We start from the raw sequence: 26,293 nt of genomic DNA on the forward strand, positions 1-26,293 counted from the left end.
TTCAGAGGACGTCGTCCTGGCGTTAGCAGATCCAGATGAAGACCAAAGTCTCTGTTAATTTTTTATTATTCGCTCAGCAGTTTAGTCTATCGCCACTCAATATCCTCTTCTCAAAATATTTGCTAAAACAGGCGGCCGGGGAGCATAATTGCCTCTCCCCGCCGTAAGCACTACTCGAAGACAATCTACATTTTTTTTTTCACTTCACAACAAGAACAAGTCTAAAATCTGAGTGTCGGTCAAAAAGGTTCAGTCAAAAGTGATTCAAACTCGAATTTTCTTCGTCTCCTTCACAAACACGGGCTTCCATAGTGGCTTCATTTATAGCCCCCTATTTGGGACTAAATTTGCGTTTCTTTCCCTGAATGACCGAAATAGGTTTATCACACACGCGCACCCCTCTTCACTTAGACGACACCGAACACCCAGATCGCCAACCAAGATGACTTAAATCGGAGGTGAAGTGTCAACCTCTGACCTTTCCGTCACGCACATCCTGTCCCAAAGGTCAATTGCATAAAAGAAATTTGTTCTAGAACTTTCCAAGGAACAAAACAACCCGCGAAAATCATGACTTAGCAAAATCGCCTCCGTTCCCGAATTCTTTTCACAATGAACCGAATCTTGGACAAAAATTTTAAATGAAAAGGAAAATAAATAATATTCTTAGAAGCTAAATATATTCTTAGAAGCATCTGTTTTTCCCCAAAATTAAAGCATTAAAATAATAATTCAGAATCAAATAAAATTAAGATTTTCTTAAATCAGAAAAAAAAAATCACCTGGTTTTTTTGTAACGCGATCAAACAATTATGTGTACACAACAGGCTTATTCTCACAACTTATAACGTAGTAAAATAATTTTGAATTTCTATCTGTATATTCTAATTATTTAAGTTAAACAAAGGAAAAGAGATCCAATGAATTGTGCTACAAATATTTTAGCAAAGTTATTGTAATATATTCTTGTGTAATATATCCATGTAGCGTATGTATCTCTAATACAGATTTTTGTTTTCGACAGCTTGGCAGACTGCAGATATATGCAATAGGTGACCATTTGAGAAGAAGGTATACAGAGTTTATTTCAAGTAATCCGAATGAGGTACTTCATAAGATATATATTTTTATTAATCTAAGCTTTATCACCTTTATTAACAGTGTTACCTGCAACCTTTCCATTCAGGTTTTAAATTTAGGCTACGGATTTTTTATTACATAATTGGTATATTATGCATTATATTGCGCATTTATGTCCAAAGACATATTGTGAAGCCAGCTACTGGGGGAATCATGTAGATGATCTAATATAAACGCATAACATCTTTATAGGAATGATTGAATATTAAAATTCTCGTTGCATATACGTTCACAAAGTCCCTGAACATTTTTAATAGCTTGCTGTTTAGGAATAGAACAACTTACACTAGCACACTTTCATAAGTTTCAATGTTTTTGACATGTGACGGAAATTACATAACTTCGACGTAAGACAAATGACATCTGGTTGACGCTCCTCCAGCTGAAGGCAAACGTAATTAATCAATGTATTGAGCCAAATGTCGGCTATAACTCTTTTATCATGGAAAAAATGGTCCAAAAAATCTTTCAATACAGCATTACAAACCAAGCATTCACTTTCGAGCTGTTCTACTTTAGTTGCTTGTGACATGAAGATTTTGGGATCCTCACATTATATGCATATTATACCAAAACAAATTATTAAACCAAACAAATTTTGGGGAAAATTTTTTATATACATGTAATAAAACCATTAAATATTTGCAGCACTACCTTTTTCTAATTGCTCACAATAATAGGGAAAAATGTTTCAAGGACTTTGTAGAGACATTAGGATTTTTTAGAAGCCAGAAAAGATGAAAAATATGCAACCGCCTTCGCCGGGAACCGAACCACGGACCTCTGGAATACCGGCCCAGCGTGCTACCGTTACTCCACGAAGGCACGCTAGGGAAGTGGGAGAAATACCTTATATACTCCCCTTTTTAAAGGGCGACTAGGGTTTTAGGGGACCTAGTCGCCAAATCCTGGGTGCGGAGAATCATCATTCATAACCCTTTTAGTTCGGGCGCCACTTGTAGAGTCATTAGGTATTTTTTAGAAAGAGGCAAGATGAAAAATTAACAACGCCTTCGCCGGGAATCGAACCACGGACCTCTGGAATACCGGCCCAGCTTGCTACCGTTACACCACGAAGGCACGCTAGGGAAGTTGGAGAAATACCTTATAACTTTAGGGAAACCCTATACAACTGATAAAATTTGCGATGGTAATGAATAAACTTATCTGTTACAAGAATGTGAAACTGAATTGTTTTATTTAGTGTAATGGTATCATGACATATGAAACAAACTGAAAAATCAAATGCATATGGTAGAAAATGATATTATAATAAAAGTAAAATGTAAAGGATGTCTGATAATAAAATTTTAGGAAAAAATAACGTAGAAACAAAAGCAGACTTTTGATTACGGTAAGAAATTAAATCTTTCTTGCTACGCGTATATATATTACCTAGTGATTCCATCAATTAACTGAATATGGTCTTTCCTATCATGCGTACAACATAATTAATTTTTTCAATAAGATGCTCGTTAAAGTTTAATTATATAATAAACTGCTTGTTCATCAATGCGTGGAAAGAGAATTTTGCCAAATCCAAAAGTGCGCGATAATTTAATAACAGAACTCGTATCGAGAGGTTTCGTTGCAGACTTTTCCCTCTTTGCTTTGGGCTTCGATCTGTTACCGACGTCTGAAGAGTTAAAAATGCAGAATACCTGTATCTGGGTTCACCTTGAGCTCAGGTGAATAGACTGGCTGCACGTTTGTTTTTGATGGTTTTCCCCATGAATACAGGATAAATCTGAACAAGTGGCAAAACTTTTGCGCGGTAATTTAGAAGGCAGCTATACGAGAAAAATTCGTCACAGAATGTATGGTAAGGCAAACGACGAGCCGCTAGGTGGACTGTATATGGTATAAAAAAGGTCGGTCCTCGCACCCAACGGTATTTCTACTTTGAACTGCTTTATAATTCCTAACTCAAAGAAACAGAACTGTTTTTTAACTTACGAGGTGAATACGACCTAGTAATTTATTTAACTGTGAACTTTGAACTTTTTTGACTTTTGCCGCCACTACGACCATGAATGGCCAGACTTCGGTCATGATAAAATTCACGCCTACGGGTGACAGGTAAACATAAGGTTTACCTTTTTCTTAAACTAAAAATGATATGCTAACGGCTACTCAGATTTATTGGTAAAAGCTCTTTGTAGCTGTGACCAAATCGTTAAGGATGACAATGACAATGATCAACGGTGTTTTCTACCATGGATTGCTGAGAGGATGGCTGGCTATACGAACTGCGACATTTCCAGGGCGATGGATTGGTCGAGGTGGTTCCATGGCTTGGCCAAAACGATCACCTGATCTCTCGTGTTTGGACATTTTTCTGTAGGGCCATGTGAAAAGCCTAATCTACGAGTGCCCCATTGAAACCAACATGAATGTAGTCTGCAGGATCGCCGTTGTTGCCAACGATACTCAGGAAATGCCTGGGGTCCTTGCAAATGTGCATCAGTCCCTCTTCCGCAAGTGTTATTCCTGCATTGTTATGCCCGCATTACAGGTGTTACGCCTGCATTACAGCTGGCGGAAGGTCTTTTGAGCAATTTGTTTGAGAATGCACATCCCTGTTAAAAAATGTTTTCTGAAGTATCTCCTCTCATTCTTGTTACAATTTTTATTGGTGACAGTGGAAAATTACGCTTTTAACTCCTCACCGCTTGCATTCCGATCATGCATTCTATGGCAAAACTGCTCGTATAGCTGCCTTTTATGTTCAATCACCCCCTAAAGTTTTGCCTATTTGTTCACATTTACCCTGTATAAGGAAGTTTTCGTTAGAAAGTCGTCCACGAAAGTATTCCTTACAATAGGCAGATAGCCCTCGTATACTGTGTTATATACCCAATAACCTAATCTAACTTGCCTTGGTAAGAAATCGATTAATCACGTTTCTTCAATATAAGTAGACCTTGAAATCATAAAATAGCATCGCATCCACATGCACCTCTAAAATGTCTTACATAGAGTTCGATTATGGTCGGACATAAATTTTCTGATGATACGTGCAAGGTGTATGTCCACGGATTATTACCTCCGTTGCATCTATGCTAAATTAAATTCATGCTCAACTGCAATATACCACCCGTATATATATGTTTCAAGTCACCAATAAAAAAAGTTACATATTTTTCAGGGTTCGTACACATTTCCTTACATGAAAATTAAGGACTTTTAAGGACATAAAATTAAGGACTTTTAAACCAAATACTTAATTGTCTATTGAAGCTTCAAAACGTATTTCCGAACTTCACTTTTTCTCGGCTAGCGTTACCGAATTTGCCCTTGGCGACCTAAAATCGAAATGGAGCCAACAGATTTCCCGCGAAATCGATAACAGACCCTCTGCAGAAATAAACTCATAATCCCGATATCCCATATATATAGTATGTGCAAAAGAGAATAAACTCAGTAGAAGGTGATAAAAATTAATTTATGGCTTAATTGAAACAAACACAGAAATTAAGCTAAGCAAAACCGTGTAAAACAAATTGAAATGATAAAACGAAACTTAATTTTCATGTGAATTTTCAGCGCTGACTCTCCCATTCTAGAAATTTCAATTTGTTTCAGACAAAGACCACATTTAAGGATTGATATCCATCAATATCCAGTCTTAGTAGTCAGCTTGATGAAGCCACAGTTTATTGAAAATGCACTTTCCAGGCATCTCGTTCCTATTGGCGTCGGAAGGGTTGTGGCTTTCCAGGTTGGGATTGCTCTAATTTTAGCAAATATTTTCAGAATCCCCCCTTTTTTTTCTCGAGCACCTTCATCATCACTTTCGCCTCTTACAGAACTTCCGGTTTCACGCTTTCGTCACAATCTGCCTAAATTTATGGATAACACCTGTTTCGAAAGATTGGGTGAATAGCCAATCAGACACCGATACTTTCGTTCGGGTAGCTAATTGTTTTTTTTTTTTTTTTTTTTTTTTTTTTTTTTTTATCGTTTGCAACGCAAGTCCGCCAACAGATTGGTTAAGAGCCGTGTTATTTTAATTCCATATTCATGAGAAATCGTAATTCACACTTAGAAGGGCAATCATTAGAAATGATAAGAAATGTCAAATGAGCAAAATTAAGGACCGTTTATTCATTTTGGCCCAAATTAAGGACTTTTAAGTACCAAAAATCATTTTTGAAAAAATTAAGGACTTTTAAGGACCGTACGAACCCTGTTTTTATATGTAATTACGCCATTACTATATTATTGGTATTGTAATGGCTTTACGGATGAATAAGGCACCATAAAGAAAACGAAACAAATATTTATTAAAAATTAACGTTCAAAGAATAATGGTAAAAAAATTAACGTTCAAAGAATAATGGTAAACTCGGAGCACTATCTCGCTCCTACAACATAGTTAATCTACCACCTGCCTCCTCTGAGGCTAACATGCAACTGCCGTCTCTCTCACTTGCTGGACTCTGGCAGGCAGCTGATTGGCTCATCGCAGCCAGATACATGACACTCCCCCCCCGGTAAGATTGTGCTACGCCAAAGCAAAGCAGAATCTGAAAACTGAACCAACAAATGAGTTCACAAACTTCAGTTGCATACTTCACATACCAATGCTTAACCCCTTCGAGCCGGGTAGCGAAAACGCGCGCTTATCGCTGAGGCCGGCAGTGTCTTACGCGAGCGTCTCTCCAGGGCCGGGGGCTTTTTTGCTACTAAGCCTAAATCCATGAAATTTCCGAAGTATCAACGCATTGTTTAATAATGCTCTATAGAGTATTTAAACGGCTTATGCTTTATAAATATTTATATATATATACTTTAATTACCTTATTTCTTGTTTAAATGCATATTTTACACATTTTATTTTAATTACTCACCATTTTATGAATTTTAACATTATACATCTGAAAACTAAATATATTACTTAAAATTCTCTTTTCGTATGAAAAATTTGAAAACAGGGATCTACACACAGTCCTACGTTACATTCCTTGCACTCGTAATAACTCATTTGCTGTTTTGGAGGATTTTTCCGGGAATGTGTACAAACGAAGCATCGTCGTCTCATTTTCTTATCAGTCTCTTCTGAACAAAGGTTTGGAAAATGTCTTTCAGTTAATCTTTCAGAATCAATATCTGAAATATTTTGCATCATTTCTGCTATTTCATGCTCTGTTAAATATTTTCGACGCTTCGACATTGCAACGGTAAAAACAAAGAATTCACGTCTAACAAGATCTAATTATTTTCTAAAAACTGAACTGCAAACCGAAATACCTAACGCTTTAGAGCAAATAAAACTTCTCTACTTACAGTAAACAACTACCACGTGCGAATAAAGTGCGATTTAAAGAGACGTCATAAATCACGCCATTCGGAAACATTTATTTCCCCGTTTGTTTATATAATCAAAAACACGTGTATGTGAGTCATGCTTCTCTCATTTCGAGTAGAAGGTCTAATTTACATGTATCTGAAACCATATGGACATACAGTGCCATCTTGTGGCAGAAATTATAGTTTGAAAAACGTTCCAAAGTACTGGCACAAATACGTGACAGTCGGTAGAGAATGGAATAATCCTCTGGCACGCCTGCGTGTCGGCCGGTAGATAAGTGCGTTCGTTGCTGGCACGTATACGTGACAGTCGGCGCGAAGGGGTTAATAATTACACTTATTAATATTTAAATCATCTCACATTGAAATAATTAAGCACTTAAATGACATATATAAACATTTTTACAAACGTAATACCAATACTTGCCTAGTATCTCAATATATATATATTTTTCCTTAACCAAACTAATTAAAAATATATGACGTAATAATATTAAACTAATTAACCAAACTAATTTAAAATACATGACATAACATGACGTAATAACATACTTTGAAATAAGTGCAATAAACATTCATCTCACAACAGATGAACAGACGACTTGATACAATACCGGAGTTCTGTAATAAAACATATATGCAATACTATTTCAAAACACGATATTATAATGCAACATTAAATGGAAACCAGTAATTTGTTTTTCAAAACAGATGGAAAGTAGCTCTCGTACAATTCCGAAACAAAAGAAAGTAACTAATGCTAAGTTTTAAAACATATTAGTTCATACTTAGTTCATACCTATTTCATTCACCAACTAGTCTTGAAAGACCATCTGCATTTTTTAATTGTGCACCAGGGCAATGAAAAATATGAATATTATAACGCTGAAGTGCCATTGCCCATCTCTGTAATTTGGCAGAATGCGGTGCCGACTTATGCAAATATAATAATGGATTATGGTCTGTGATCAGTTCGATATTCGATCCAAACACCCAAGACTCGAACATTTTTAATGACCACACAACGGCATAAGCCTCGCGTTCAATAGTTGACCAGTTCTGCTGAGTCTTCGAAAGTTTTTGACTAGCAAAGCTGATAGGATGCAAACTGCCTTGGCTGTCTCGTTGTGACAAGCAAACACCAACACCATATGAAAGAGCATCACACTGTATGGTGTAAGGTTTTTCTGGTTCGAGAGTGTACAATTTTGGTGCTTCACACAGTCGACGTTTCAGATCTTGAAATGCAGATTCCTCAACAGCAGTCCATGGAATTATCTCATGAATTTTCTTTTTCGTAAGCTCCGTCAATGAGCGGGCTATTTCTGCGTAATTCTTTATGTAATCAAGATAATAGTTGAATAAGCCTAATGCACTCTTTAGTGCAGTCTTTGTTTTAGGACTTTTTATAATTTCAATGGCTTGTAATTTTTCAGGATCAGGTTGATGTCTTCCAGTTCCTATTATATGTCCTAAATACTTTATCTCCGAACGTGCAAAAACACATTTCTTTACGTTCACCGTAAACCTGAGATCACTTAATGTAGTTAGCACAGCATCTAAATGTTTGAGATGCCAATTCGAATCTGGTGAAAAGATAGCAATGTCATCAATATATGCTTTGCAAAAATCACTATGTTTTCTTAAGGCATCATTCATCACTCGCTGAAAAGTAGAAGCTGCATTTTTTAATCCAAAAGGCATCACCTTCCAACGGTATTGAGAACGATGTGTCTTGAATGATGTTAAATCACGACTTTCTTCTTCTATAGGTATTTCCCAGTAACCTTTCAAGACATCTAAACAAGTGATAATATTCGCGTGTCCAATTTTATTGATTAAATTAGTCACATTCTCCATTGGAAAATCAACAGGCTTGGTTATTTGATTCAACAACCTGAAATCAATACATAAACGCATACTTCCGTCTTTCTTGGCAACACATACGACTGGGTATGCTATTTCAGCTTCACTTGGCTCAATAAGACCCAAGCTTTCTAATTCCTCGATCTGTTTATCTACTTCAGGTTTCAAAGATTCTGGGATCTTATAGATATATGGCTTTTTTCTTTCAGCTCCGGGTAACAACCGAATTCTATGTTCACCGACGCTGGCAATTTGGATCTCACCAGAAAATAACGCGATGTGCTTGAGTAAGAGCTCGTGTAATTCCTTTTGTTTGCTGCCCTCTAAATGACTAATATCCGTCCCTTCTAGTTGCTGCGTAATCTCCTTTATTTGGGGTTGCATGAATTTCCCCAAACTCAGAATCATCTTCAAATATCACTCCCACAGTTTGTGGTCGAACATAAAATTTTCTTATTTTGTTTACATGAACATGCCCCATACTCCCATCTGGTAATTTAACATTATAAGAATGAGAATTTACTCTTTCAACAATTTCACCTGGACCTGTCCACCTAGCATATAGCTTGTTGCTAGAGTCTGGTATAAGTAAATATACTAGATCGCCATTTTTAAATTCTTTCAAACTTTTGCGACAGTTAAAATAATATACATAAGCTTCTTGTTTTTCCGCGGCAGGTAAAGAAGCGAGCTCAGATGCTTTCTCTAAATTTATCTTTAATTCTTGTAGATAATCAACTGCTGAATTACTCAGATTAAGTGGTAATGGTATTTCACCGGACCATGATGATTTTAACACAGCTAAGGGACCTCTAGCTTTACGACCGTACATAAGCATATATGGAGATACACCTGTAGTACAATTTGGAACTTCACGATACGCAAAAAGTAAATAAGGTATGTGCTTGTCCCAATTAACAGGATCTGTGCGAATTACATGATGTAACATTTGTTTAAATACCCGATTCCATTTTTCCACTGAGCCGTTTGATGCTGGGTAACCAGGTGTCGAAAAACGAGGATGAGTTCCTAACCGTTTTTTCGAATTCTTGAGTTAATTGTGAGGTAAAATTAGTGCCTTGATCGCTACAAATTATTTCTGGAATATCGTTTCTCATAAAAATATCTAAAAGAGCATCACAAGTAGCTTTAGCGGAAAGACTTTTTAAAGGTATGACTTCTGGCCATTTTGAATGATTATCTATCAAACACAAGCGATGTTTGTTTCCTTCCTGAAGGCGGTGAAATTTCACCAATAATATCTATATTTACTGTATGAAAGGGATATGGCGCGCGAACAATAGGAGTAATCGGAATTTTATGCGGTTGTCTTTCCGGACTTTTTAATTGACATCTTTCGCATGTTCTACAATAATTTTCTACATCTTTGGATATGTTCGGCCAATAAAATGAAAGCTTAATTCTTTCTTTAGTTTTCCTCATACCTAAATGATTTCCGAATATGGAATCATGAGCTAATTGAAGGACTTTATTTCGATAATTCTCGAGCAAAACTAACTGTTGTATGTTTTCTCCACAAATGTTTTCTTTATGAAATAATAATTCGTCCTGTAAAAAGAAATTATTCTTCCCTAATTCTGCGTTCTTAGAAGAATTTATTAATGTTTGGCAGTTTCTCTGATAGACCTTAAATTTATTCGATTCCGAATAACTGTTTAGTCTTGCATCATTCTGATTCGCAACTGAGCTATAAAAAAGATTTACATTTGACAGTTCAACGGCGCCAACCTTAGGGTGTTTTTGTTTATGAGTTTCCGGTTTCGTCTCGGGGGAAGACTATTGATTCATTCTCGTCTTCAAATATGCGATCCCATACATCTGGTGTTGATTGACAACATTGAACAACAACATTGAACATTGAACATTGACAACATTGATCCCAACATTGAACGTTGAGTTTATCTGTCAACGCGAAAAGAGCTTCAACGCGCGAATATAGACAACTATTTGGTTTTTTGTAATAAATGGGAATAGTTGCTAACGTTGCCTCTATGGCGTCGCCAAATGCAGAACTTAAAATGATTTTACCCTTACTTTCTATTTTTAAATCAGTAATTAATGTAGTGTTCAAAATTGGTATTTCAGTACCTGAATCTTTTATAGCTTGTACTTACTTCCCTGCAATGTAAATAGTAATCTTTCCCAAGGAATTAAAATTAAGTTTTCCGTCGGAACACTCGCGTTTTTGTAAATGTTTAGAATTTACATTTGTAACAATTGTCCTTTGGTTTACTTGAAGTGTCAACTTTCGGTTTGACCGGGAAATTATCGTTCTGTTTATTGGACCTCTCAAATTTATTTCGCCTGTTCGGGCAATCCTTAGCCAAATGTAAACTGCTACTACACACATAACATTCTCGCGGTTAAACGAATGTTTCTGTTCATTTACCACTGAATCTTTTCTTAGCGCTGGTGGAATATATTTAGAGTTTTGTATGAATCACGAAAATTAGCGCGTTTTTCACCTCTTATGTCATCAAAAGATTTACCGTTTGCGATGAAATAAATGTCGCATTCCTTCGCTAGTTCTTCTGGACGTAGCCAACTTTCACCTTGTCGAAATGCAACATGGCACGCTAAATCACTATCCAACATTTGGAAAAGTGTCGGAAATTACTAATTAAAGACTTAAAATCATTGACGTTTCTACTTTTACAATAATGGATCCAACATGATCTTACACGAGAGGCGAACTGCAAATGAGTTTCTCCCGTCAACCTTTGAGCATGGCGAAACTTTTCTAAACGTATAATTGGCGATGGTTCATATTCCTTAAGGATTAAAGATTTAATTTTTTCATCATCTTTAATATATACTAAAATATTACAAGATTTATCACCTATCAGTTTAAGGAAAATTTCAGACTTAAACTCATTTGGTACGTTCTTATGCTTAAAAGCCCTTTCTATTGAAACAAAAAAAAAAAAAAGTTTCATGCTTCACCCTTTTTAGGTACAGAAATCGATAATGCCTGTACAGCTTTCAAAAGCTTATTTAATGAAAGTGTATTTTCTATGTTGGTACTAGATTCGTTGCTACTTTCGATTTGCATCAAACGCAGTTTCACAATTTCTTCTGACTTTTTCCTTTCTTCAGCCGTAGTATTAAGAAATTCAATAACAAAATCTTTATATTTCAAATATTCTTTAGAACTTAAAAGCTTATCTTTTAATTCTACAACTTTTAAACTAGAATCGGCTTCTTCACCGAGTTCCTTCAACACCGAAATCAAATCACTTTTAACTACTCCCTTAAACATATTTAGAAGAAATTTTCCTTAAAATTACAACAAAGATTTCGGTTTAATCCTAGTATCCGGTGCACACAGGATTTGGCTACTTTTGGCGACTTTATGATGAGCAGTAAAAACGGGACATATAAGATGAGTAGTTAACGGGTCATTCAAAGAAAATATGTAGTTAAACATAGTATATACCATGTATATAGTATATATACTATGTGTGTATATACATATACTTTGTGTGTATAGTATATATATAGACGTTCGTTGGATCATTTTTGGTGTTGGCGATAATTTTCAAATTCGCGCCAAGGCAGCACCGTATACTAGGATTTTACCAAGATTTCTCACCTTTTCTCAAAATCCAGTCACCCTCGTTCGCTCTGGTTCTCGAAAGAAAGCGTGTTGTAATGGCTTTACGGATGAATAAGGCACCATAAAGAAAACGAAACAAACATTTATTAAAAATTAACGTTCAAAGAATAATGGTAAAAAAAATAACGTTCAAAGAATAATGGTAAACTCGGAGCACTACCTCGCTCCTACAACATACCGTATTTACGCGAATCTAATGCGCATCGTTTTTGGCCAAATGTAGTACTCAAAATTGGGGTGCGCATTAGATTCGATGGCGCATTAGATTCGAGTGCAAAGTTCGCCGATGACATCAGCAGTTCGCCGATGACGTCAACCTTATTTAAATCGTAACAATGGATTACTGTATTTCTCGACTACATTTACCGTTACATTTATCGTTGACACATTATTGCATACTGCAGAGTACGTAGTCACGAAATGGAGGGCAAGCAGAGAAGAATGTCATATGACGCTACTTTCAAACGTAAAGTAATTCTTTATCCTGAAAGAAATGGCAATAGAAAGGCTGGGAGAGAGTTCAACGTAGCTGAGAGCAATGTTCGCTTGTGGCGGCAACAGAAATTGGCACTGTTTGCAACTAAAACTAGTAGAAAGAAATTCACTGGCCCTCGCAAAGGAAGACACCCTAAAATTGAAGAAAAAGGTTTGGAATTTGTACGTGAAAGGAGGAAGAATGGACAACCTGTGACTAGCGACACTATAAGAAATAAAGCAAAAGAGGAGGCTGAAGTTCTTGGAATACCGAAACGAGAGTTTAAAGCTAGCCGTCGATGGATGGATCGGTTTATGAAGCGGATGGGCTTATTTCTAAGATGCCGTACAACAATATGCCAAAAGCTTCCTGCAGATTTTGAGGGAAAACTACTAACATTTTAGCGGTATGTCTTCACACTTCGGAAGGAAAAGAATTTTTCAATGGGGCAAATTGGCAACGCTGACGAGACGCCAATTTGGTTTGATATGTCTCGTAACTACACCATTACGGAGAAGGGGACTAAAAAGTTATCATCAAAATAGTGAATAAAGACGTTTACTATTAATCACTGATTGTAGAAACTGTTAGCTAGATAGAAATGTTACCATTTATTTCATGTTCATACTTTACGATATGTACCGTATATACGTTAGTGGTAATTAACAATGATTGTTTCACATAACAATAGCCCACTAATAGGTTAATTCTATGTTCTGTTACTTTATGTATAAATCCATTGTTGTATAAAATATGGTATCTAAATTTAAATAAAATTATCATACCATTGATTGATAGTTTATATACAAATCCATTGTTGTATAAAATAAGATTCAATAAATTCCTCATACCATTGATGCGCATTACATTCGCCGACAAACAATTTTTTTATTATTTAAAGTTTTAAAATGCGCATTAGATTCGCATAAAAACGGTAGTTGATCTATCACCTTTCTCCTCTGAGGCTAACATGCAACTGCCGTCTCTCTCACTTGCTGGACTCTGGCAGGCAGCTGATTGGCTCACCGCAGCCAGATACATGACAGCTATTATACAAATTTATTCTCGTCAAACTAATTTTAGTTTGTTTACAATACTATCCGTATGAGAAAAGTTTTAAATATTTAATTTTTTAATTTGCGGGAATTTAAACTGTGTGCTATATAAGGTACTAACGTTTATGGTTTATCGCCATGTACACTGCGCAATGCGCAAAAAAAAAAAAAAAAAAAAAAAAAAAAGGGGGGGGGGACAGTTCTTATACCTTTCGTTTAACTGGGCCGATTGCCGAAATTCAGCTTGAGTTTACATGTCTCGAAAGCGCGACATGGCTCGAAAGATATGTATTAGATTTTTATGCATTGTTCTAATATAGGTATTTGGACACAAAATCGGACTTTTTCTGAAATGACATGCCGATTTTTTCCAGATTTCGATTCTACGACTCAAATTATGCCAAACTGCCAATTTTTTTAAAAATCGTGAGTAGTTTTTTTAAAAAATTAGCTGTCAAAATTTTAGCTCCTCATTGTTAATTGAATTTGATATATATTTATTAACATCTCTTTTTTGAAACTTATTTGATTCTTCCTTTCACAATTCGAAATTTAGGTTCATTCCAAATAAAATTCACCCATTTGTTTAACATTTATGTTTAAAATTTGTACTCGTATTTTAAAATAATTTTTATAAATTTTTCCAAAAACATTTTGAATATGTTTCGAATATGAATTTGAAAAACATTTTGAATATGAAAACCTATGAAATTTTTAGCATCACCTTAAAGTAGATTTATTTATATGCATTCGTGCAAAAAATTAGTGTTTTTTTATTCAAAATCTCTTAAAGATATACGTGAATTTAATATTGGCGCGTTTTGAAATTTGACATATGTGTTATAAGCGATAATAACACCAAATCGGGTTTACGCACTATGTTGAAATTATTTGAAAGTATGAATGATACCCTTTTTTCGGCTCGTGTGAAATGGGGAAAAAAAAAGGAAAGGAAAATAGGTTACCATAAATTAAGAAGTTCGTTAAGTGAATTATTCTCGGACAAGTGAATTATTATTGAAAAATATTCTCCAAGATAAATTTTTAAATTTCTCACTAAAATTTAATATCTATGCATAATTTGAGTCCTAGAATTGAAATATGGAAAAAAATGGTATGTCATTTAAGAAAAAGGTCCGATTTTGTGTCAAAATACCTATATTAGATCAATGCTATATATAAATCTAATATCTATACTAAGTCGCGCTTTCGAGACATGAAAAACGCAATTGGAATTTCTTCAATCGGCCCTTCGGCTCAGTAGAAAGGGAGGTACAACTGTCTCCCCCTTTTTTTTCGCAGTGTACATTTTCTGGGCGCATTCTGAAAAATTATCTTTGACCATCCACGCCTTTTTATATTCTTTTTAAAGTGGTAAAAATGTTTTAAAACTTTTAAAACATCGTGGTTTTTGAGATTTTCTTATGGCTAGAAACAGCATCTCTTCGATTAAATCGGCATCAGCATTTGCAGACAGCAGATAATTACATCAACATCCAGCAATGCAAACAGTAAGGCGATCTTTACTTTTCTTGAGTGCTTTATACTGAACGACTTTAAAGAATTGATTTCTTGCATGCTTGGGATGAAAAACACTAAATGCTTCCTCAATGTTAAAAATCTCGTTTAGCGTTTTCTCAACTTTAAAATCTTTCGATTTATTCAGATAAATTCTTCAAACAGTCTTCAGTAGCTTAGGGTATTTCTTTGATAATTTCTGAATTCTAAGCTTATGGCAGAACATAAAAAATAGTGGAACAATATTATTCCATAGAACTGTTGAAATAAATTTGCTTTCGATTTGTTAGTCTAAGATCACAGGCTTATTTATTTGACTTCTTATGGAATTTATGGAATGAAATGTGTTGTTTAATTTCTTTTCATAAGCATTCAGATTTGATTGTTATAGATCGAAGCTATGAGTTCTGATGCCGACCGCAGCCTGTATAGCGCATACTGTTTATTGGCTGGAATGTACCCACCGGATGAAGAGTGGAGCATTGGTGAGAATATCCCGTGGCAACCCATCCAAGTCTCGTATGTTCCAGAACCAGAAGACATGGTATTATGTATATATTGTCCTTTTAACAGTTTATCTAAAATTTCAGTGATCCGATTTTCTAAATATTTTACAATGTTTTTCTTTAGCTTAAACACTTTTATTCAGTAAAAATTAATAAAATATGTAAAAGGAATTAACAATCGATAAAAAGAAAATTGATCAATGCAGCACATCTCCCTCAACGCTACTGACTACAGAAATTTTTATTATCCTTTTTTATCTCGCGCCAACATACATATAGAGGTAAGAGATAATTTTTCCCGTCCAAAATTTTGATAGTGAGTTTTGAGTAAATAAGCAAGAATCACGGTCCCCACAACACGTTTTACTATTTTTACAATGTCTGTCTGCTTATTGCAAATTTTTCGTTTGCGATAACTCTTTTATCAAACTTATTAAAAGGCCTGTTTTCCGTATTTAAGTTTTTTCTATTCATATAAACATTAGATTTTAAGTAAAACTGGATAATCGAAATTTGTATTTATCAGGAAACCCATTCTATTTCGCTAATAGACAACCGAAAATGGAACTTCAATTGAAGCCCATTACAGAACTGTATTAAAGTATAATGCAAAACTTTTCAGTTTTCATATACACTTTTATAAATATTAGAAGTGTTTTTAAGGATTATGCTAAATGCAGCGAGAAGAATCTCATTATGAAGACGAGCTCTGCTTATGGAACAATTATATGAATTAACCTCAATCCTCACTTTTGTGTTTTTTGCACTTTCGTGTCAAATCCCTTTTCAAATAAAAAAAAATGCTGGCACCAAATATTATCGCTATGTATTATTTTTAAAGAAATAATATAGCAAACATACATAATACAGAGAATATGAAAAAAAATTATGGCAATACTTATCGAGAATTATAAAGATGTGCTGCTTTTGAAAAGTTGTGATTGTTATGTCAATTGATTTGCGAATCCAATGCACTGTATGACCAGAGGATATATTACTATCGATGCGATATTTTGAAATCAAAACACGAGAATGAATGTGTATGTGACCTGTGACCACGTATAGTTATCATTGCTCATTGTACGGGAGAATGGAATAATAAAGAAACGAGTAAAGTTTATAATCAACAGTGAGCCATAAAGTTTATAAATACATTAGATTTTATTTACAAATAATAAACTACAAATGATTATATATTTAAAGCTTATTACTATTCCAACTCCGTGACTTAACATGGAATTGGGGTAGGTCATGTACTGGCCACATCAGATTTTTAACTTTGCATGAGCTTTACTTAGAAGACTTCTAATCCAGTGTCGCTAATGGAGGCATTTGCGTTTCCGAGAATCACATTTTCAATGATTTTTAATGATTTCAATGATTCAATCACATTTGCTTTTTCGGGACCCATAATTCTACTTTCTTCAGTCCATTTCAGACACAATATTAAAGTTTAAATTTTTTATTTTACTGTACTTATGTAATTATATAATTCTCTGTTCAGTTTCGCAAAAAATGCTTAGGCACTTATAAGAAATGTAAAAATTATAACTTACTCCTTTACTTATGGATATTAATTTCGAAATAACACCCATCAGAATAAAAGTATTACCTCCAGTGTTCTGAACACATCTGGAATCATTGGTAGAACGCTCTAATCTATTGCAGACAAACCGTCGCGTATAAGTAAATTAATTCAAGATGCGGCATCCATTTGAATGAAATTCAATTATTTGAAGTTTCATGCATATGCCATTACTTTTACATGTGACATTTTGTACATTATTTCGCCCTTCGCTCTCATTTGAAGTACTGCATAGTGCATTTTGCATTTCTTTTTTGTTTGTATCGAAATACATTTACAGGCTATTAAGTTAGCCTGCATTGCAACTGCATTCGTTACAGAAAATGCTTTTTTTCCCGTAATTCTTCGAATTTTGAAGACACCTGTAGCATCGCAATAGTGCGTATTACTTTTTATTTCCTTGTACGAAGTAAAGTAAGTGTAGTCGCGAAAAATTTCGATTTTCACATTTCAGCGGAAATATCCATTTTGACTATTTTTTTCAATGACGTTTTTACGTATGGGTAGTTTATTCTGCCCTTACGTACTGATAAAAATACAATACAACTTACAATACGTACAATAAAAATTATACGTACAATAAAAATACAATACGTACAATAAAAATTTTTTAGTTTTAAATATAATTCTATGTCAAAGTTTTACCATTTTTAATGAAATAGAAATTGCGTCCAACACAGATACCAGCACAAAGCGAAATACGATCGATCTGGTCTTTTTATGTGCATGTATTATCAACTCTAATTTCACTTTGAAGAGTAAATTGTGGCTCCCGTCCAACAACATTTCCAACCTGTCTTAATGAATCGGTTAATTAAGTCCGAATAATTGTAGGAAATAAGTTTACATGAAGGTCAGCAAATAATGTGTATAATTTAATAGGCGTACAAAGAAATCATGTGATGTCCACATCAGATTTTTTATCAATGTTTTAAAAATGAGTATATTACTTTTCCAGTACGCCAGCACTTTTTGCACACTGAAAGTGATCACCGTTTTTCATTGTATACTTTATGTATTCTTTTCCAATTAGAACTAAGCGTCGAAGATAAGTACCATATTTCCTTGCGTAATTTTTTTCTCTGTTTAGTGCTAGGTTTACTATTCGGGTAATTTTTCTTTATCTCAATATGTGCAGAAAAGGAGCTCCCCTGAATTTTAAGACTGATTCGTACCTGTCGTGATTATTTTCGTCTTACTACCGAAAACAAGCTCTCTCAAAAAAGTATGACATAAGTCAAGCCGAACAATTCTGTTCTAAGTGTTGAGCATTATGCCAACCTAATACAAAAACCAACCCATCACACAGAAGCAAGTACGAACTGATACCCAGTCTACAAATTTCCTGAGTCCAAGTTGTTCATTTACATTCTCTGATTCCATGTGGATGGTTTTCTATGAAGTAGCAGAGACAACAATAAGAACAAGCGAGATCTAAGTTACAGGAAAGTAGAAATGAAGCTATCTTATTAAATATTTTAATCTCAATATTACTATGTAATCTTTTGGAATGTACGTTTCTTTTAAAAAATAATATTCCGATAGTTACCTGTAGTTTATCCATGATCACTTTTCATTTGCTATGGTCTTACTGTAACCGCGTTCTTCGGAAGCTAAATTATTCGCATAATTCTCCCTTCTCGATTTTGGCCCACTAGCGGCCGAGCGGTAAAATCGCTGAACACTGGTAGTTCGGTCCGAGGTTCAAACCCCGCGAACGGGCTGGCTGCATGGGCGTTTTCGTGGTTTTCCCCATGTGTAACGTGTATGCGAGCCAGTTTCCCTTAGAAAGTCCTCCACGAAGGCATCCCTCCTCTTAGGCAGACAGCCCTAGTGTGCTTTGCCGTATTCTCAATACACACGACGCTTCTCGATTTTCGGACGATAAAATTAGTTAGAAAAGGGAGAAAATTACTCTAGGAAATACAGTAGTTGACTTATAGACATGTATGAGACATATCAACAACCATCAAATTTTAATTTTTGTTGTTGTTTTGTTTATCTTAACAAATTAGTCGTTTAGAATATATGTTTGCCATGAACTTAGAATCTGTTCCTTAATCCTAATTCGCTTTTACTGAAAAATGTTTTAGCTTCAGCGACTTTAACGCTTGTCTGCTAGTGCGCGTATTAGAGAAGAGATAAATCTTTTACAATTATTAAGCATTACAAGCATCTGTGCATTGTTATTTATCAGAAATATAATTACTAATGATAATGTATTAGACATATTATTACCAATTATACAGTATAATTCAATTAGAACGGTTAGAATTCAACTGAACTTTATTTATTAAACCCTATGTTGGATAGTAAAAACATCTGATGTGTACACCACATGACTTCCCTGTACGGAATATTAAATTATACGCATTTGTTTTGGTTTTTCATTTAAACTTATTGGATTGAATTAAATCTACTTCGCCGACAGCGCATAAACCACAATAGAATAAATGCATTCTTTAAAATTCACTCTAGTATTTGTTTACCATAGCGACACTCTGGCGCTAGATTCACTTAACAGTATTATATTTCGTTCATATTATAACTCAAAATGCACAAAATTTATATCATTTAAAGAATAGAATTATCTAATCGTTGCCACATGTTCTATTCAAATACTATATATAATAAAGCTAGAACTATATATAAAAGAAATTAAGAAAACAAAACAAAAAAGAAACAGTTTTTCACAGATGATTGAGTATTTCTCATTTAATTAATTCAGTTCTCACTTCGCGAGAAGGCAAAAATACATAAAAACTCAAAATATCTATATTAAAAATTACGAAGTAAATCTCAAACGCTTATTTCCTCGAAACAATTCCAGAAAGAATTAAGCATGATTTAATTGGCAATAATAAACGAAGGCGTTATCTTTGTTGTTGCGAAGCTAAGTTTCTCTAGATTGGCAACAATTCCACTAGTCTCCCGTTTCAAATGCAAAAATCAATGACCGCCATTAAAAACAGGCTTAGCGGCAATTAAAATTGCTGATAATTCTAAAAATATTGCACACAGATTTAGTAAAGGCATAAAATCCTTAACCGGAAGATAAAAACAACATAATTCAATCATTTTTAAAGCAAAAAATGTACAATTTACAAACATATAAGGGTAAAGAAACTGAGATCACTGAGCCGGGTAACAGAGTGGATATACTTATATACGTTTGGTGCGGCCGATTGCAACCAAAATACGAGGTGCACATCTGCATGTTATAGCAGTCCTATATACAAAATTTCAACGTTCTGAGGCTACTCGTTTTTGAGTTAGCGAGATACGTACGTACGTACATACGGTCGTACAGACGCCACAAAAAATTCTCTTCAGAATTAATTTTAAAGCAGTTTTGTAATTTTTTTGGAGGAAACGAGTCTTTTATTCTGTCCTTACGTACAGATATCACGCAAAAACATAGTTAAATTTCATTCGATAGCGGTCAAAATGGATATTTTCGCTGCCTGAAACTTTTTGCGAGTACAATACTTCCTTTTTACTTCGTACATGGAAGTAAAAAGGGAGATAATACTATGGTGCGACCAAATCAAAAGGTCGTGCATCAAATTTAAAAAATTTTTTGAAATTCCAGAATGGCTGTTAATGACAAATTGTTTCAATGAATGACACCGTTATAGGGTTATACGTAATTATATTACTTAAAATTTAAGTTTATGTTCTAAGCTTCAGAAATCGCCATTTGGCGCAAGATTGAGGTCAGGTTTGATAAGCAGAAAGAACTTTTATGATTAAGCATGATTTCGCAGTGTCTAAATTTGTTTGCGACTGAACTGAGAAGATATGATTTTAGGAATGTAGGTTTCTTTTAAAAAATAATATTCCGATAGTTACCTGTAGTTTATCCATGATCACTTTTCATTTGCTATGGTCTTACTGTAACCGCGTTCTTCGGAAGCTAAATTATTCGCATAATTCTCCCTTCTCGATTTTGGCTTACCAGCGGCCGAGCGGTAAAATCGCTGAACACTGGTAGTTCGGTCCGACGTACAAACCCCGCGAACGGGCTGGCTGCATGGGCGTTTTCGTGGCTTTCCCCATGTGTAACGTGTATGCGAGCCAGTTTCCCTTAGAAAGTCCTCCACGAAGGCATCCCTCCTCTTAGGCAGATAGCCCTAGTGTGCTTTGCCGTATTCTCAATACACACCACGCTTCTCGATTTTCGAACAATAAAATTAGTTAGAAAAGGGAGAAAATTACTCTAGGAAATACAGTAGTTGACTTATAGACATGTATGAGACATATCAACAACCATCAAATTTTAATTTTTGTTGTTGTTTTGTTTATCTTAACAAATTAGTGTGGTTATCTTCTCGAGAGGATTTCCGTTCGACCTGTAATTTGAGTACCCCCTTGTCAGATAGCTAATATACGTTATACATTTCGAAATTTTAAAATCATAAATATCAAACAGTCTAAAAAATAGAGCAATTTTTTAAAAACTCGCCAAAAATTGAGACATTAAGTTACAATTTTTACACACGTTTTCTTGATAAGGATTTTTCCATTCTATTAGATGGTGCAAATAGTAAAATTCTAATTAAGTTAGTTTGTTCGTTAAATAAAGGTATGCGCGAAGCATTGCTTAAAAATTAAACAAGAGAAAGTCTAAATCGAATTTTTGAAAAACCTGCTTCACCACATTTAATTGCTACTTACAAGATTTTGAACTCGATAGGTTATCGAAAAGTAGGATAAAAATAGTAAACTTCCGCTTACAGTGAAACACCCTGAGTGAACAAATTAAAAGCTTATAAAACCTGGCACTAATTAAAATTGATTAAACTTATTAAAAGCACAAAAGGCACATATTTCTAGTTTCATAGGGCTAGTAAGTGCAGTGAAATCCCGAATCCCGAATTTAATTCATTCCTAAAGCCTGTTCATCCACCAAAATATTTGTAAACTGAAATAATTTTCCTCACAGGAAATAATGCAAAATGGATTAATTTGTTCTAAGACCACATGTGATTGCTTTTAAATTTTTACAATAAATGTACAGTGAAAAAAGTAGTACATTGTGCGAAAAAAAAAAGATCAATAAAATATTAAGCAGATAAAACAGAGCAAAACTTTATTTAATTTTGCTGTACTTAGAAAGAGAGTGGACTGCGTAAGCGGAAAATGACTTAGAATATTTATTGTTTGGATGGTGAAATTCACTTCAATAAAAAATCAGCTAAACTATTTTTAGGAGCATTTCCGTTTTCTTTGTCTTTAAGCTTCACTCGACTTCATTTCACTGGGCTTTTATTTCAGTTAAAATTTGTCTAATGTGATTTTTTGTTGCCTATCTTTTAAAATGTTCCTAAAGTGCACATTGCATTGCTATTGAATATGCTTAACAGTAGCTGTGCCTAATAAAATAGTTGCTGTACCTTGCTACTGTTTTATTAGGGTGATATCGATATGTGAAAACCTTGCATCCTACTCCATTTTTGAATAAATTTCGTTGATTTAAACACTTGAATAATCTTTTTTTTCTTCTTTTCCACTTCTTCCAAAGACGTTTTCTTCCATAATCGCCTTTTGTTTCGGCTTGTTAAGCTTATTTTTATGATCTTTTAGTAACTTCTCCACGTTTTCATTGACTTCCGATGGAAGTCATCTTCATTAACTACTCAGGCCTTTTTGCTTAGAGACACCGTATCACAGATAACAAAAAGTGTCAAAATACTCAAAGTCTGCCTGCAACTCAATCTGTAATTTCCTCCAGGCCGAAGTCACTTCCTGTCAAGCTTCGTTAAGGAGAGAAAAGCTATGGAAAATATTAAAATGATATCTTCAGTAGCCCCTGAGTGTTAATTATCGAGCATAGATTACCTTAGATTACCTCAAAACACATCTGAAAATCATATGTTTCTGACTTGAGTGTTTGTAAGTCAAGACACCTTTCATCATGCGAAGCATTTTTTGTTTAGATAGTTTGTTCGTAAGGCGTTAGAGAGAGATCTTACAGCATTCCCAACACCTGAGATCACTGCAATCTGCATTAGGAATAGGTTTGGTTTCGTTTGTTCGATCATGACAAAGCACTTGAGGGCTATCTGTCTAAGGGAAGATATTTTTTAGACATATCATCCGTGATGCGGACAATTCTTTCAATCACGATTTGTATTAGTAGGTTCTGTAGATATCCGCAATATGTTTTGGTAACTTTATTGATATTCTTATAAAATAATTTATTTATTTTAAATAATAATTATTACAATAATACGTATTTTAGAGGTATACTGTCATGTATAATTATCCTTTCTGATCAGCCATAATATATCATTACACATAATTTTACTGGCTTTATAAGTACAGCCCTGTTTTTCTCCTTTAATGAAATATTCAATGTATATTTATCAAAATAAAAAATAATAAGCATTTTTGGTTTTTTTAAAAATCTTATGTGTTGTATGACTGTAGCATATTTCTGATCGGTATACGTCTTTCTAGTTCGTCTAAAATCTGTATTTTTGTGCTAACTCTGTCAAATAAAGAGTTGTCTCCGTTTCTTCAGCAAATGTTTCATCAAATTCAATGAAAATATAAATAAAACTGGAAGATGTTACAATTTTTTAGTTTAGCTTTGTAGCATGTTTTACAGGGTTTTAAATGAGTATAGTGTTGTAGAGTTTTTGTCTTTGTATATTTATTTTAAATTTCTTATCCTGTTTAATTGTTTGTTTTCCCTCTTTGATTAATCAACAAATAATCTTATAATAAAAATTTAATATTTTATATCGTATGGTCAAGGTTAACATATATAGCCAGTAAACAGAAGTTCTCCAATCGGAATAATTGAATTATTGTTAATTTACGAAGAATAACTTATTTTCTCCGTGCAGCAAATAATTGTGAATAAACAATTCAGTTTAAACACAGTCACCAGGCACAGACTAAATTGTGGGGATAGCGAAAGTTTCCTGGCTGTGACTTGGTGCACTACCAAGTAAATAAATAAATCATTAAATAAATTACTGTGGATTGCGGGAATACTGGCGGTTTCCCGATTGGCTGTGGCTTGGTACATCATCAAATAAATGAAAACGAACATATCATTTTCCTATTTAAGTTTGTTTACTAAAAATTTAAAGGAAATGAGATTTTTTCAGATTCATCTAAAATCTAAAACAAAGAACTGTTTTGAGTTAAATTTTAAAATATTTTCATACATAGCACACGATTTAACTCAGAAGCATTTCTCTGTTTTTGATACTAAAACTGTTCTTTGTCGAAAGAAGTAGTAATGTAAAATAAAAAATTGATGGTGTATTGGCCGTTTTAAGGAATTTTTCAGCCCTATTATTAATCTAAATCCGTTATATATTGTAATAGTTAATATGTATGCAATTGTACAATGTTTATTATACTTACTGGGTACACATAATTTGGTTGTAGCGGAGTTGCTAATTGTATAATAGTTAAATACAGAATTTGGATCTTAAATTCTGAAAAATTCAAAATTTATAATAATAAAGTGAACTTTGGGAAGACTGATTAGTACTAAAAATGACGGTGCATAACTAAATGTTATAGCAATTCCCTATATACAATTTCAACATTCTATGATAAACCATTTTTTAATTATGCAAAAAATTAAAAAATTAAAAATAAAAAAATAAAAATGTCCTTTTTGCTCTGTCGTGAGCAGTGAAAAATTAGATTTTAGAGATTTTAAAGCTCATCCGGTGGTGGGTTGCAATGAAAAAGGAAGATACGCAACTAGATTTTATAGGAATCCTATATACAAAAATTCAAGATTTTATGACTAATCATTTTTGAGCACGCTAGATACATCCATACACACATATATACAGACATCACGCTAAAACTAGTGAAAATGGATTCAGGGATGGTCAAAATGACTATTTCCTTTGAGATCTTGAGCTATGAGACACACAGCTTAAGATGTCAGGACGGAACTAATCATAATAGATTTGAGAATGTTCAAAATGGGTATTTCTTTTGAAATCTGAAAACCAAAATATTTCGCATTTCAATACGTCCTTTACATCGTACAAAGAATTAAAAATGGATTTCACAAGCTCATATCTCAAGCGTTTTCAAACCTCCGTTGAAAAGATTTCAGAGAATAGTTCTAAGTGTTTTGCTCACAGATTTACTGAGTACTAGTCATTCAGAATCAGAGAAGATGAAGTCGCTCCCGTTTTCGAAAGAAGAGAGAAGTTATAGAAATAAATTACTGTGTATCCATAAATTTAGAGCATTAGTAAAATTATAGATTTTGCTTCCGTTGAAGCTAGTCATTCATAATAATAACCTAAAAATCATTAAATATCGATATATTAATAAAAATAATGGAACTCAATAAGAAATAACTGAAAAAAATAATTATTTTTAATCTTGTTTTTTGCAGTATCTCCAGTCTAACCCGAATTGTCCTTTGTACGAGACGTCAAAACATGAACTCATCCTTGAATATGAAAAACATGAAGACCCTGGAAACAAGGTGAAAACAAATTTTCTTCACAATTTGTTTAATTGAAAAACAGAATCCTTTTGTCGAAGAAGAATTAAAAAAAATAGTCGCTTTAATTTCTGACGAGCAGTTTAATTTGTCGAAGGTTATACTGTTATATACGTGAAGTTTAATTTTAAAAGTTTCCGTTCAAATGTTTAGATATAAAATTCTGTTCACATTTGAAAGAAATTTGAGGAAAATATTTTTGTGATTTATTAGTAATTAATGTTTTCAAAATCTGAAATCTACTGCAATTTTCGGCAATTCGAAGTAGTATATTCACTATATTCAAAGTTAAATTTAAAAAAAAAACATAATGCATAATGTTTATTAATTTAAACAAGCAAATGCTTCTCATGGATGATGGAAAAATTTTCATATTTTGAAAAATAAATTGATTTATGCAAATATTTTGAAGAGCTGTATGATAACAGGATCATTTACTGTTAACAGAATGTACATTATGTCCCCAAAATTCCTCACCTGGCCTTTATTTTCTCAACCGTTGGTCGTAGATATATACGTCTAGTTACAAAAATCTTTCAAAAGACGCAAATAATCATTTTTTTCGCTTTTTAAATTAAAAAACTGGAATCTTGTAAAAATTACGAAATCTAACATTTTATATATTCCTCCTATCCCTATAGTTATATTTAGGAAAAACTTCATATTTGTTATAAAAAATAAAGCTTTAAACTTTTGACTTC

The 26,293-nt window shown here is 33.8% G+C and overlaps 1 protein-coding gene across 2 annotated transcripts in view; it reads left to right on the forward strand.

Annotated features, from left to right (window-relative positions):
- Window positions 1-26,293, forward strand: part of LOC118194255 (lysosomal acid phosphatase-like) — a 95,250-nt gene that overhangs the window by 23,149 nt on the left and 45,808 nt on the right. For both annotated transcript variants that reach the window (XM_035365471.2, XM_035365470.2), the window contains exons 3-5: window positions 1,025-1,105; window positions 15,396-15,548; window positions 25,482-25,574. In XM_035365471.2, the coding sequence (XP_035221362.2) occupies window positions 1,025-1,105; window positions 15,396-15,548; window positions 25,482-25,574 (327 nt within the window). The remainder of the gene's footprint in view (window positions 1-1,024; window positions 1,106-15,395; window positions 15,549-25,481; window positions 25,575-26,293) is intronic.

This window comes from Stegodyphus dumicola, chromosome 7 (assembly GCF_044657685.1).
Source record: "Stegodyphus dumicola isolate Sdum_Otavi_A_Nest chromosome 7, ASM4465768v1".
NCBI lineage: Eukaryota > Metazoa > Arthropoda > Arachnida > Araneae > Eresidae > Stegodyphus > Stegodyphus dumicola.